The 13243-nt window shown below is 41.3% G+C and overlaps 2 protein-coding genes across 2 annotated transcripts; one reads left to right on the forward strand and one right to left on the reverse strand.

Annotated features, from left to right (window-relative positions):
- Window positions 1–614: 614 nt before the first annotated feature.
- Window positions 615–1915, forward strand: LOC140764329 (uncharacterized). The gene is made up of 2 exons (XM_073102848.1): window positions 615–1301; window positions 1500–1915. The coding sequence occupies exons 1-2, from the start codon at window positions 702–704 to the stop codon at window positions 1728–1730; spliced, it is 831 nt and encodes a 276-aa protein (XP_072958949.1). The 5' UTR covers window positions 615–701; the 3' UTR covers window positions 1731–1915.
- Window positions 1916–5937: 4022 nt separating this feature from the next.
- Window positions 5938–8592, reverse strand: LOC140767475 (LEAF RUST 10 DISEASE-RESISTANCE LOCUS RECEPTOR-LIKE PROTEIN KINASE-like 1.2). The gene is made up of 4 exons (XM_073107405.1): window positions 7950–8592; window positions 7496–7564; window positions 7084–7347; window positions 5938–6872 (listed from the first exon to the last, which is right to left on the reverse strand). Exons 1-4 carry the CDS (start codon window positions 8590–8592, stop codon window positions 5938–5940), a joined length of 1911 nt encoding a protein of 636 aa, XP_072963506.1.
- Window positions 8593–13243: the final 4651 nt, after the last annotated feature.

Genomic DNA, 13243 nt, shown 5'->3' on the forward strand with positions numbered 1-13243 from the left:
GAATTTAACCGGTCGCCGACCAAAGCTACCGAACACGCCGCCTATTCGTCCTCTCTCCCTGTTTGACCGCCACGTATGTCATTCGCCGACACGTGTCAGTTATGCACGTCGACACGACGCACCTTCCAAAAAGATACCCACCACAGCCCTGCCAGAAAGGCCCTCAGAACTTCGCGTAATTACAAAACACCCACGATCAATTAACATGGTTCGTTAGAGTGGTTAATGGACTTTTAAATTAGCACTTTGTTAACTTAACAATATTATTGAGATTATGGAATTCAAATCTTATTTTGTAACTATTTACACTCAAGAGTTTAATTACTCGTCTCTCCATCAGGTTGAAATTGACTAAGGTTAATCATGAAATTGTGTTTAAAAAAGGCAAAAAAAGAGTTGTTTTTATAATTTTATCCCGCCTTATTTCTGAAAGTAATTTAACGAACTAAAGTATAAGAAAAGATAGCGTCGATCTCAAATACTCTAATAATCTAGGGTGCAAAACGAAAATTCTCCTTATCTTTCAAACATAAGGGTATTTCCGTAATTTTGGACTTAGCTATAATCTTCCTCTTCCTCTTCCTCTTCGTCTGCTGTCTTATTCCATCCTCTAATCTCGCTCTCCGGCGGTCTCCAAGGACGAAGAAAGGAATCAAGGAGGAGGAAAGAGTAAGGTAATTAAGAAGGAAGGAAGAAGAGAAATGTCGGGTCTTTCGTTAGCGGTTGCTCCGCGGTCGGATCCGGATCAGACGGCGGCGGACGAGAAGCAGCAGACGCTGATGGGCGGCGTGATGGGATCCCTCCGCGTGATCGAGATCCAGCTCGTGGCCTTCATCATGGTCTTCTCCGCGAGCGGCCTCGTCCCCCTCCTCGACCTCCTCTTCCCGGTCTTCGCCACCCTCTACGCCCTCCTCCTCTCCCGCCTCGCCTTCCCCTCCCCCTCCGGCTCCCACGGCCGCGAGGAGATCTTCCACGCCGCCGGCGGAGTTGGAAAACACGGCCTCTTCTTCCGGGCCTACGTGGTGCTGGGGACCACCGTGGGGCTGTTCCTGCCGCTGGCGTACGTGCTCGGCGGGTTCGCGCGCGGCGACGACCACGCCGTCCGGTCGACCACGCCGCACCTCTTCCTCTTGTCTTGCCAGATACTGACTGAGAACGTGATCAGCGGGCTCGGGGTCTTCTCACCGCCGGTCCGGGCCATCGTGCCGCTGCTGTACACGGTGCGGAGGACATTCGTGATCGTGGATTGGGTGCTCGACGTCTGCATGAACAAGACTCTCCCTCCTTCCGCTCTCATCCAGGTAAAATATAACTCTTCTTTATTACGATTTTCTTGCCATTTTTTTATTTATTTATCTGTATAGTTTTCCAAAGTTGATATTCATATAAATCACACTTGGTAAATGATGCATTCTTTTGTTAATCTATTAAATGGTTCAGATTTGAACATATAGTTATAAAAAAAAGTATGATAGTTTGTTGGTGGGCTGTGTATATAGGATGCAGCTTGGCTATGGTTTGGGAGGGTTCTGGCCGTAGCTAATCTGATCTACTTCTCCGTCAACCTCTTCGGCTTCTTGATCCCCCAGTTCTTGCCAAGAGCCTTCGAGAAGTACTTCAAGATGAGAGACGAAGCCCACGCCAAGACCTCACAGGATAAAAACGCCGACACTTCCGCCGCCCAAACCGCGGAGAGTCGGAAGCCGGATGAGGCGAAGAAGGCGGACTGAGGGGAATTAATAGACGTCGTTAAGTTTTGCATGCATGCATGCTCTCGTTCCTTTCTCTTGTTTTTAATTAGCACAAACGTAGTGTGAATCTCTTTGTATATTATAAGTTATTAGGTTTTGGCTTTACAAATCGATCTCCTTGCTTGATGTATTAATTAATGGATGACTTTCTTAAAGAAGGGTTATTGCATGCATATTTATACCTCTCCAAAGTTCTGATATTTGCTTTGTATATGTTTTCCCTTTTCCCTTGGATTATATATGGATATTCTTCAAACGTGGTTAGCTGTTTAGATTTTATTAAATCAACAGTAATAAAATATTTATCATAAATTATGGGTTAAGGGGCACAGTGAGTAGGTATTATTCTCAACAATTAATAAACTATTTACCAATATCCATAGGCTTAATTAATGTTAACCTTCTAGATTAAGTTAGCATTGTGCTAGTTATATACGCATACTTACAAATTAAAAGCTTGTTTTGATCATGAGCAATTTAATTTCGTGAGTAGCTTGATTGAGAACGCTGGATTCTCTCAGATCAACTATAATACTCGACTTAAATGAAGTCATTGCGATACTATAACGCATACCTGTACCGCAATTAATTTCAAATAACGTAGATTGTATATACATAACTCCAAGCACTCCTGTAAGAATGAAATATATCTACAATCGATTCGTACCGAGATATATATATATATATATGTATAGAGAGAGAGAGAGAGAGAGAGAGAGAGAGAGAGAGAGAGAGAGAGAGAGAGAGAGAGAGAGAGAGTCAAAATGTGGTGGAACTTATCTTGGGGACTCCTCTTTGCCGTATGTTGGACCTTTCTTCCTCCCAGTGTTGCAGGCGACGAAGCCCAAAACCAATCAATCGCCTTTCCGGACAATAGGAATCTATTAGCTGCGTCGCGTCCCTCTGTCCCCAAGCCGGATCCGCCGATGGTGGTGAACCCGAAAGCCGTCGGAGCGAATGTGATGCCGCGCGACCGCAAGCAGATCATATACCATTGCTGGGGATACCTCGGCCACTCGGAGACGATCAGCGACCTCAAGGGCTTTCTCCGGTGGGGATGCCAGCCCTCACCCCACACCTGCGAGGGATTCCGCAAAGTCCCTCGAGTGTGCGGGGATGTCATGTTCTCCATCTACAACTGGGCCACGCCGGACCACGTCAACCGCCTGTTCCGGCGCTGCAGAGCCGGTCCCCGGCCCTTCACGACTCCCCATGATGGCCAGCCACAGAGGTTTATTCCCTACTGTGTCGACTTCATCAACTACTTGCATAAAAAGTACGGGGACGACGGGCGGCGGCGCGGCGGCCACGGGCAAGGAGAAGGGCATCACAAACCACCGCAGCTCTGAGGGTATCCAATCATGCCTTAACGACATATATACCATGTTTAGACTACTATCGTTTCTCTTTTAGCTGGCATTTAAAATAAACGGAGGACTTAATTTGGAAGGTTGATGAGACTGTTTGCCGTTTTGTTTTTTTCTTTCTCATTCCGTAATTTTCATCTTTCCTTTGTAATTAAACAACATACCATTGAGAAGAGAGAGAGAGAGAGAGAGAGAGAGAGAGAGAGAGAGAGAGAGAGAGAGAGAGAGAGAGAGAGAGAGTCAAAATGTGGTGGAGCTTATCTTGGCGACTCCTCTTTGCCGCAGGCTGGACCTTACTGGGTCTCAAGAAGGTCCCTCCTGGTGTTGCCCATCATTTCAAATACCAGCTCCCTCCCAATGTTGTCAATATCCACGTCGCCGACGACGACTTCTCCGACTATAGCAGTCTACCACCTCCGCCGCGTCCCTCTGTCCCCAAGCCGGTTCAGCCGATGGTGGAGGTGCACCCAAAAGCCATCGGAGAGAACGCGACGCCACGCGTCGACCGCAATCAGATCATATACCGTTGCGGGGGATACGTCGGCCACCCGGAAACTATTAGAGATCTCAAGGGCTTCCTCCGGTGGGGATGCCAGCCCTCACCCCGCACCTGCGAAGAATTCCGCAAACTCCCTCGGGTGTGCCCGGAAATCATGATCTTCTCCGTTTACAACTGGACCACATCCGATCATGTCAACCAGCTGGTAAAGCGCTGCGAAGTCGGTCCCCGGCCCCTCGTTAAAGCCCATAATGGTCAGCCGCAGAGACGTATTCCCTACTGTGTGGACTTTATCAACTACTTGCAGAAGAAGTACGAGAAAGACGGGTGGATGCGCGGTGGCCATGGGCCGGGAGAAGGACAGCCGCCCATCGGTGGTGGACATCACAAACCACCGGAGCTCTGAGGATATCCCGTCATGCATTGACAACCTATATACTATGTTTAAGACTACTATTATTTGCCTTCTGGCTGTCATTTAAATAAATGGAGGACTTAATTTGGAATGGTTGACGATGATGTCTGCCTATTATTTCACATTCCATAAATGTCATCGTTCCTTTATAGATACAACGACAATGTATATGGACGAGTTTATGTGTATATTAAAAATGTAGGCATAACCGAGCAAGTGAATTCATTTCCTCCACCTATCCAAAATTAGAGGCAGCCATTCTTTTCAAAAATATTTACACTAAGATCCCACTTAAATTATTGCCCATTCCGCATGCATTTCATCATTCTTTTAACACATCCTAAACTATAAAAAATATCTTCGCTTTGCAGCCTGTCTTAACAAAACAAATATAAAATGATACTTTTACTCCAAACTTTTCTCTTGTTTAACACTGCATTTTTATTATTATTTTGACTAAAACCCTATTTTGGAGGATTTTATAACATGACCCTTTTTTTTTTTATAAGGGGCTAATTTTGAGCTCGAGCTCAAGCGAGTTAGAAATTGTTTCGAGCATTATAAATTACATCAAGCTTATTTGATCGAGTCGGCTCATAATTAAATTTGATATGAAATTTTTTTTCGAGTCTATTTTTGAAGATAAATTTGGTTCCAAATAGTGTTTATTTTATTTAGTAAGGGACCAATTATCAGTAGAAATATTTTTAAAAATTTTCTTATACTGAATATAAAAAACATCTTAATTTAGCGTCCCATGATGGCCCTCCGCCGGTGAAAATGCAAGCCAATATTTATATAAAAGATAGGGATAAATTTTTTTTTCAACCTCTAAATTATCATTCTTTTTTTATAACGATCCACTAAATCTTTTTGGTACGTAATAATTTCGACAACTAAGAAAGGGTATGAATCAAATGATGTATTTCTAATAGTTTAAGAGGGTAATCATGTACTACTAAAAGAAGTTTAGAAATTTATTATGAATTTAGGGGATGAAAATAAACTTATTCCAACAAGAAACAAACTCTTATGGAGAGATTACGCTTGCAGTAAGTATTGTATTTTTAAAATACCTTCTAAAAAGCATGTGAGAGTTATGCAAGTGGAAATATAAAGTGAGCAATGATGCACCTCAAGTGGTGCATTGTACATGAATAGATATAATAAAAATAATATCTTTTTTTGTGTGTGCATATATACTCTTAGAGAATCATTTATTTGCTCGTATACTTTTCTAAAGATGAGATTGTATGTATATCCCTAAAAATACGTAGTTTTTTTTTATATAAATATCTTTAGGAGTTTACTAATAGGATTAGAAGTATATCTCAATTTAATTAAGAGAAGAACATAGAGTTTGGAATCTTAAATAAAACTATAGAGAGCTAATCTTTTAGTTGGCAAACAAAGGTTTGTGGTTGCACACTGAGAGTACGCGAAGGTGATATGCAATAGTTCATAGAGAGATACATAGAAGTGTGGAGTGTGCGGTGCATATAGGGGTATAAGATAAGCCCAATAGCACTCGGGCCTGCCTTTTAAATGCTCATAAGGAGTCAATACATGATAAGAAAGAGCCTCTTGTGTTATGAGATGATTTAATGTTATATTTCTTATTACCTCATAATTATATTTCTTAAGAGGGTTTACCATATAAAACTCTAATTTTGTTGTTATTATTTTTAATCTCTTTTTTATTTCGTAAGATCACATCACACATGAAATGTAAGAATTAGGTTATGTATAACAAGTGGTATTAGTGTGAGCACGGTATTTCCTTATTCTTTATTTTTAGTGTTATTTTAGTGAATATTTATATTAATTTTTAAGTATGGTTAATCTCGAAATTCATTACAACGAACATTTTACTCATAATTTTTCACTTTACGCTATATTTTATTCCTACGTGCTATCGTTTGATGTAGTTGTCCTGCTCTCCCACTCATGAATAACAGAATCCGGTGAAAACTGCGCCGTATTCTTCAATAACCCCGCACAATCTCTCTCAATCTCGTCGCCGGCTTCACCATCCTCAACCTTGTATCCCTCCCTCTCTATCCCTTTCAACACCTCAAGAACTTCTCTTATAGGCGGCCTCCTATCCCGGCCATGCTGCAAGCATCTGAAAGCTAGCTCTGCTACCATGGTGATCATCTTCTTTATAGCCAAGTCCGAGTCATACCCGAGTTCCGGGTCGACGAGTTTCTCCAACTCGCACTTTTGAATCCTCCTCATGGCCATGTTTGCTAAATTAATCTCGTCACTCGATCTCGTTATGTCCACGGCCGGCTTCGACGAGATCAGCTCGAGTAGCACCACTCCGAAGCTATAGACATCGCTTTTGTCGGTCAGCTGGTAGCATTGGTGGTACTCCGGATCAACGTATCCCGGCGTGCCCTGCGGCGCCGTAGAGACGTGCGTGACGTTCGTCGGGAAGAGTCTCGACAAGCCGAAATCGGCGACTTTGACGTGGAAGCTGCCGTCGAGGAGGATGTTGTTGGTCTTGACGTCGCGATGGACGATGGGGGGGTCGACGGCGTGGAGGTAGGAGAGGGCGTCGGCAGTCTCGATGGCCACGCGTATGCGGATGGGCCAGGTGAGTGCGCGTTTGACCGAGAAGGAGCCATGGAGGTGGTCGGCGATGGTGCCGTTGGGGACGAACTCATAGACGAGGAGGAGCTCGCGGCTGTGGCGGGAGGTGCAGCCGTACAGGCTGACGAGGCTCTGGTGGCGGAGGCGGGAGAGGATCTCCACCTCGTTCATGAACTGCTCTACTCGCTTGTAGTTGTTCTCGTACAACCGTTTCACTGCAACCGTCCGACCATCTCGCAGCTTCCCTACAATTACAAACAAACGGAGCTCTTTGAGGTTCGAACTAACTAAATAAGTTAAATCTTTTAGAAAATTTATATAGTTATTACTTCCATTATAGAATCACTACAGCTTATATCTAATTAAGATTTTCTACTTCATTATATTCATATTTTATACATATGTACATTATTATCTCTGTAATTATCCTTTGACGTCTATTAGAATCGCTCATGCCTTTGTAGACGGCGCCGAAGCCTCCCTCGCCGAGTTCTCTGGAGGCGTGGAAGCCATCGGTGGCCTCCTCGAGCTCGGGGTAGGAGAAGAGGCGGGTCTGGTAATGGTTACTGCCCAGTTCTACGTCACTGGGATGAACCTCCCGGGGAGAATCCCGGTCGAGGAGCTTCGACGAGAGGGAACGCTTTCTTCTCTTCTTTTGTATATAGATCACAAAACATAGCATGCAAAGCAATGAGCTCCCAACTGCGGCCACTATGAGACCTGAGCAGAGGAAAAAATATATATATCTATTAGAATAGAAACGTATACAACTACTATAGGTTAGACAATCACTTATGCTAGTAATTGGGTCTGATTAATTGATGAATGAAAATGATCAGAGATGGTAGAATATAGAAAATTTTGTTACCTATTACTTTCTTCTTCTTTGGCTTGCCAGTAGTACTCCCATTAGGTGGTGGGGGAAGAGGAGGATCACCTTAAAAAAAAGGCACAATGATCACATGAATAATCTACTTACCGAGTGATGCAATTAAATTATAAAAGAGCAAGAATAAGCATTAATGGTACTAATAAGACATTGGAACAAATGGTGGACTCCTCCTTGGGCATCAACAAACGCAATTAAAAGATTGAAAATTTTGAAGTGATCTTTTGCCTTCTAGTAGTAGAGATCGAACAAAGAGTACGTGGAATAAGAACCGGAATAAAGTAGTTTATGCCGGATAAAAACATCTATTACCTGGAGGACATGATCGATGAAACGACCCATATGGGCAAAAACAAGTAAAATTACTCGGAGAGATATAATAACGACCACAAACTCCACCAGAATTAATACAAACATCTCACCATTCACTTACCAGCTATCCATCTGAGCATAAACCCCTCGCTCAACGCATGTCCTAAGCTCGAATTCGGTTTCATTAACTTCTCCGCTGCCGTCCGGATCATCGGAACCACTGTCACCTTGCTGCACTTATTCGCCGCACCCGAACTGCCGTTTTCGCCGATCGCGTAGTACGATGGGTGCTCGACGAGGACCGACAAGCATGTGATTTTATACGACTGCAACGTCGACGTGGGCCTTCCGGTGCAGTTTAAGTACACGGTGAGGTTGACGTCTTCGGAGGTGTACTCTAACTCCGAGGTGTTGAAGGTGGTGGTGTAGTACGGCTGAGGGCAAACCTGGTCGACGAAGAGAACGGAGACGACGGTGATAATTCGGAGGGCCTCGTTGAGATGCTTGACTTGGTAGCTGAACCCGTTGATGTTGATGAGTAACGTCGAGTTGTTGTTGCACGTAAGGTACAAATCCCCGTGGCGGCAGTCCGGCTGGCCAACGCCGTGGAGTTTGAAAGGATACTTGGGGGTGAAGTGGATATCTCCACATGAGTAGGGGATTGGTTGACATTTTGAGTAGTTGCTTCGGGACAGAGAAGGTGGTATGGATGATAGATAGAGGAGAAGGACTAGGAGGAGGAGGAGAAGAGTTTGTGAATGCATTTGATGTAATCTATTAGGGGGAGTAGTAAAAACTTTTTAATATATAATTTGGTGATCATGCACTCTTTTCTTTTGTTAATGTTTTGGAAGTCAAAGAGAGGAGGAGGACTGTCTTACTCTTTGGTCGCTTAATTTCTAGGCCAACAATGTGAGTATGGAGGAGTTGACGTCGCTTGGCGTGAAGCATAGAGCACGGCAGTTGAAGAGAAGGCAGAGCGTTTACTTTTACCAAATAGGAACACAAACGAGAGTTTTTGACCAAATTAGCACTCTTCTAATATACCAAATTAAATCTACCTCAAACTTAATACAAGAGGGGGTGTAGGTTTGCTATGTCGGCATCATCTGCGTTATACTTAGATGATGAAATATTGACTAGTTTAATGCTTAGCTTATAAGTCAAGATGCTGATTTTATTCATGTTTTTAATTTGGCAAGCAATATATCTGAGAAAAATTCTATCTTTTTCTAAATAAAATATTATATAATTAAGTGACTTATATTGTTAAAAATGCTAAAATACTCGGTGTTTAAATAAAATATTAAAAAATTCAAATACAAGGTCATAACTTTATAATCAATAGTTTATTTTGGACATACAATATGCCATCACGAAGATGAAATAGATATGACAATTATGATTCTAATTGAGTTTAATTGGATCTTAAACGAGAAAGATATAAGTAAAAAATATAAATAAAAAGTTTAAAGTATTGTAATTTTGTTCTTATTTATTCATTATTAGAGATAGTGAGATCATAGGATGGGAGCGGAAGGGATAATAAAGATGATGATGGCGTGAGGTAGATCTGTGATTTAGAATGAAAAAATTAGGAGAAAATAATCGGTCCTAAAGAAGAAGGGGGATCGGCGAATGAGGAGGGAGGAGCTAGCCAATAGCAACAGTTTGAAAGAGGAATGAAAAGATGCCCAACATTATTGGAATAGGGGGATCGGCAGCCAAGAAGGAATGGAATGGCATTGGTTTGACGATGTTAGCCTTGGATCGAAGGAGAAGGCTGAGAGAGATGAGGTAGAAGTCAGAAATGTTAATATTCTTCCATAATCACAAATGGTTGTCTTCCACATATTTAGAAGCTAACTAAGATTTAAAATAATTCAAATTAACCCTAACACCACCACTTCAACATCAGGTATTCGAACGACGTTAACTCAGTGTTCGAACACTATTGGATAAGCTAAACCTAGGTTTGGGGAGAGCAATCAGTGATTGTGGTGCTCGAACACTAGCCTAACAGCATTCGAATGCCAAAATTTGATAGCACTTAGCGACTATGGCATTCAAAATGCTAGATTATAGTCGTTCGAAGACCAAAATCAAGAGCTTTATTGTTCGACAAGGCTGTGACGTTTGAACCCCGGGATGTGACCATTTGAATGTCATAGCCTGAGACTACTATTGCCAAAATAAAAATCACAATGATAACCTAGTTTGTCTTACTGAACCTAATCTCCACTATGAGGTAACCTGATTAGGCCAGGATTACATCACTCCACTATGCTTTTGCTCACTTTATCCTCAAAGTAAAAAAAAATTTAGAGAAGTTATCCTTTGTGGACTACTTGTGGTCGTAGCAACTCCAGTGCTTCTTCATTTGGCCAAGGTGATTTAGGCAGTTGTACCATCTATTGTAAGGTGGCATCGTTGGTGTCCAATCCCATCGAGCCGCACGTGCTGCCCATTCCAGTTTTAGTCTAGCCACGTCTCTGCAAAGTAGAAAGTGACTGGTCCCAAACTATAGGGTCATGGGGTGTCAAGCACGACGTCCACTTCTTGGAGAGCCAATGGGTGTAGATCCATTGTTGGTAAGTGTTATTCGATCTTCAATATGGCCAAATTTGAGAAGACCCTGGGTTGGTTTGCATCCAAACTTGGGTCAATGTGGTGGAGGTTTTGGCTTTGATGCAAGAGGATGATCCAAATTGGCTTAGTATAGGCGTGGGCAAGATAAAGCTGCTCAGACATGGGTCTTTGGTTTGCTCCAGATCCTCTTCGGATTTCAATGGTAGTGGAAGTGGGAAAATCGCTTCACAGATTGGAGCAATCACAATTGTTGGCCTATGGTTGGTGCTCCTTGTTGGTGGGGACAGCAAGGTTCCATTGGTGGCGATGTATGCCTCAATAATCTTCCATCACTTGAAGGAGGAGGTGGTGGGGTCTGATTGCGAAGAAGAATATTTGATGCCTTGTGATAAAGCCGCGAGTCAATGACGGCTTGCATCAATGCTTCAATTGAGGCTTGTATAGCTTGTTGCGACGCTAGAATCCAGGCCTGTGAATCCAGAAATGAGGCTTGCATCAATCTCATCATTTGAACCAAATCTACAAACCTTGATGTTATGGAAGTGGCTACCATTAGTGAGTTGGGATTTGGTTCTCTCCCTTTAAAGACTATCATAGACGTCTCCCTAGGGTGCCTTGCTGCCATAGATCTAGTGGTGGCCATGGTAATATGAGGATCTACTACTTTGATACTAATTATTATTTACTAGGCTAAGATGGTTTATTTGATGTGATGGTGAGGACGATTTGGTGGTAGAATTAATAGAGATAGTGAGATCTATAGTATGAGAGCGAAATGAATAATAGAGATAATGTTGGCGTGAGATAGATCTATGATTTAGAAAGAAAGAAGAGAGAGAAGATGATCAGCTTTAAAGAAAAAGGTGGATCAACGAATGAGGAGGGAGGAGCTAGTTAGTGGATAAGGTATGAGAGAGGAGGGAGAAAATTGCCGGCCTTACTAGACTAGGGGCATCTACAGTTAGAAAGGAAGGGAATAGCGTCAACTTGACAACGTCAGCCCTGGATCGAAGGAGAATGTTAAGAGAGATGAGGTAGGAGAAGATAGAAATGTTAACATTCTTTTATAATCGTAAATGGCTAATTTCCACATATTTAGAGACTAACTAAAAATTTTAAATAATTCAAACTAACCCTAACATAGTGGCTTAATGTCGGGCGTTCAAACAATATTGGCTCAGCATTCGAACACCATTGGATGGGCTGCACTCTCGGGTTCGGGCGTTCAAACACGATTGAGGCATTTCGAACGTCGGGTTGTGGCCATTGGAATCCCAAAAGTCATCATCAAGCATCAATAGTAGGAAAAAAAAAATCTGATTATATTAATAAAATATTCATCACCACCCAGTGAGGACAAAGAAAAAAAATAGAAAAATAAAAACATAACATACAAGAGAAAACCAAATTGGGCTTGATCACAAAAATAAAAGCACACTATGTTTTTGGTGTAAATCACCTTTATATTTCAAGCATGCACGTTTTATACTTTTAATTTTAGAAAAACACTTAGTAAAATGTATCAAAAATAAAATATTTGCTCAGAATCAAACCTGCATTTTGACATGGAAAAATTAGGTTGCTCAAGATGTTCATATATAACATGTGGAAAATAAACTTCATTACTGATAGTATTCTTTGGCACCTTACATCCGTACCTCTCTTTCACAATTACCATTATTGAATCTATAATTATAAACTAATAACTCACCCACCACTTTAAAAAAATTAAGTATATAGAAAAAGATAATTTTTATATCTTATATCTTCAGGCAAACATAGATATGACAGTATTTAAACACCGTCCCGTGACAATGATATCATATTAACTCAAAAACTACTCCAAAAAACTTAAGTAGTTAAAAAATAATAAATTTTATATAAATTAAATATATTTATGTCTAAAATCATTTTATTTCTATGTATTTTAAAATATTTTAAAATATTTTAAACTAGTCAATGTACTTATGACTAAAATAAAATCGTTAATTTTTCTGCCAAGTTTAACTAAGCGTCATGACTATTTTAGTCTTTAGCTGTAGTTTCTTAAAAATTCGTATATTTTATCTAACAAACACCGTGAAAATATTTTGGTTATTTTGACGGTGTCAATTAGGTTTGGCAAAAAAAATTAATAGTCACAATTTAATCACAAGTACAAAGATAGATTTGATACTTTTTAAAGTACAACGGTAAAGTAATTTGAGACGTAAGTAAAATGTGATAAACTATATTTAACCCTTTTTATATTTTATATTTTAATATAAGCATCCACTTGCTATTTACAACTCCAAATTGCCTCCACAAGAGATATTAAGTTGCTACTTGCGAGTTGCGACCCCGTTACTCGTTTCCTTTGGATTCCATCAACATTTTGACGTCCACTGCATCGCCATCAGGGCCACTGCATCGCCATCAGGGAGAGTCCTCTTGCACACAGTGGCATAGCCTCCTGTGCCTAGGATTTGACTGTAAGGATTGGGCCATATTTCTTGCCTTCTGAACACTTGCATCGCTTTGGGAAAGTGATCGTAGTTTGGGAGAAGATTCCCAGCACTTTGTTCATCGTATGATGCCTTCTTATTCCATGGCTTCGAGCTTGCATAGTAGAGTGTAGGCTAAAAAGAATAGTACTAATAAGTTTTGATATATATATATATATATATATTTCAGAGATTTAGTCCCCTTATTTGACTTGCTACTGGTTGGAGATGGTAGACCATGAACAAAATCACCTTGATAAAGAAGAGACATGATCACATCATTAGTTATTTAATTTGATTCAAGAGTAACTTCGTCCATATTAGGTGGAAGCTAGTCTTGTGG

This window comes from Typha angustifolia, chromosome 1, assembly GCF_048772165.1.
Source record: "Typha angustifolia cultivar Huaian chromosome 1, ASM4877216v1, whole genome shotgun sequence".
Classification (NCBI taxonomy): Eukaryota; Viridiplantae; Streptophyta; class Magnoliopsida; order Poales; family Typhaceae; genus Typha; species Typha angustifolia.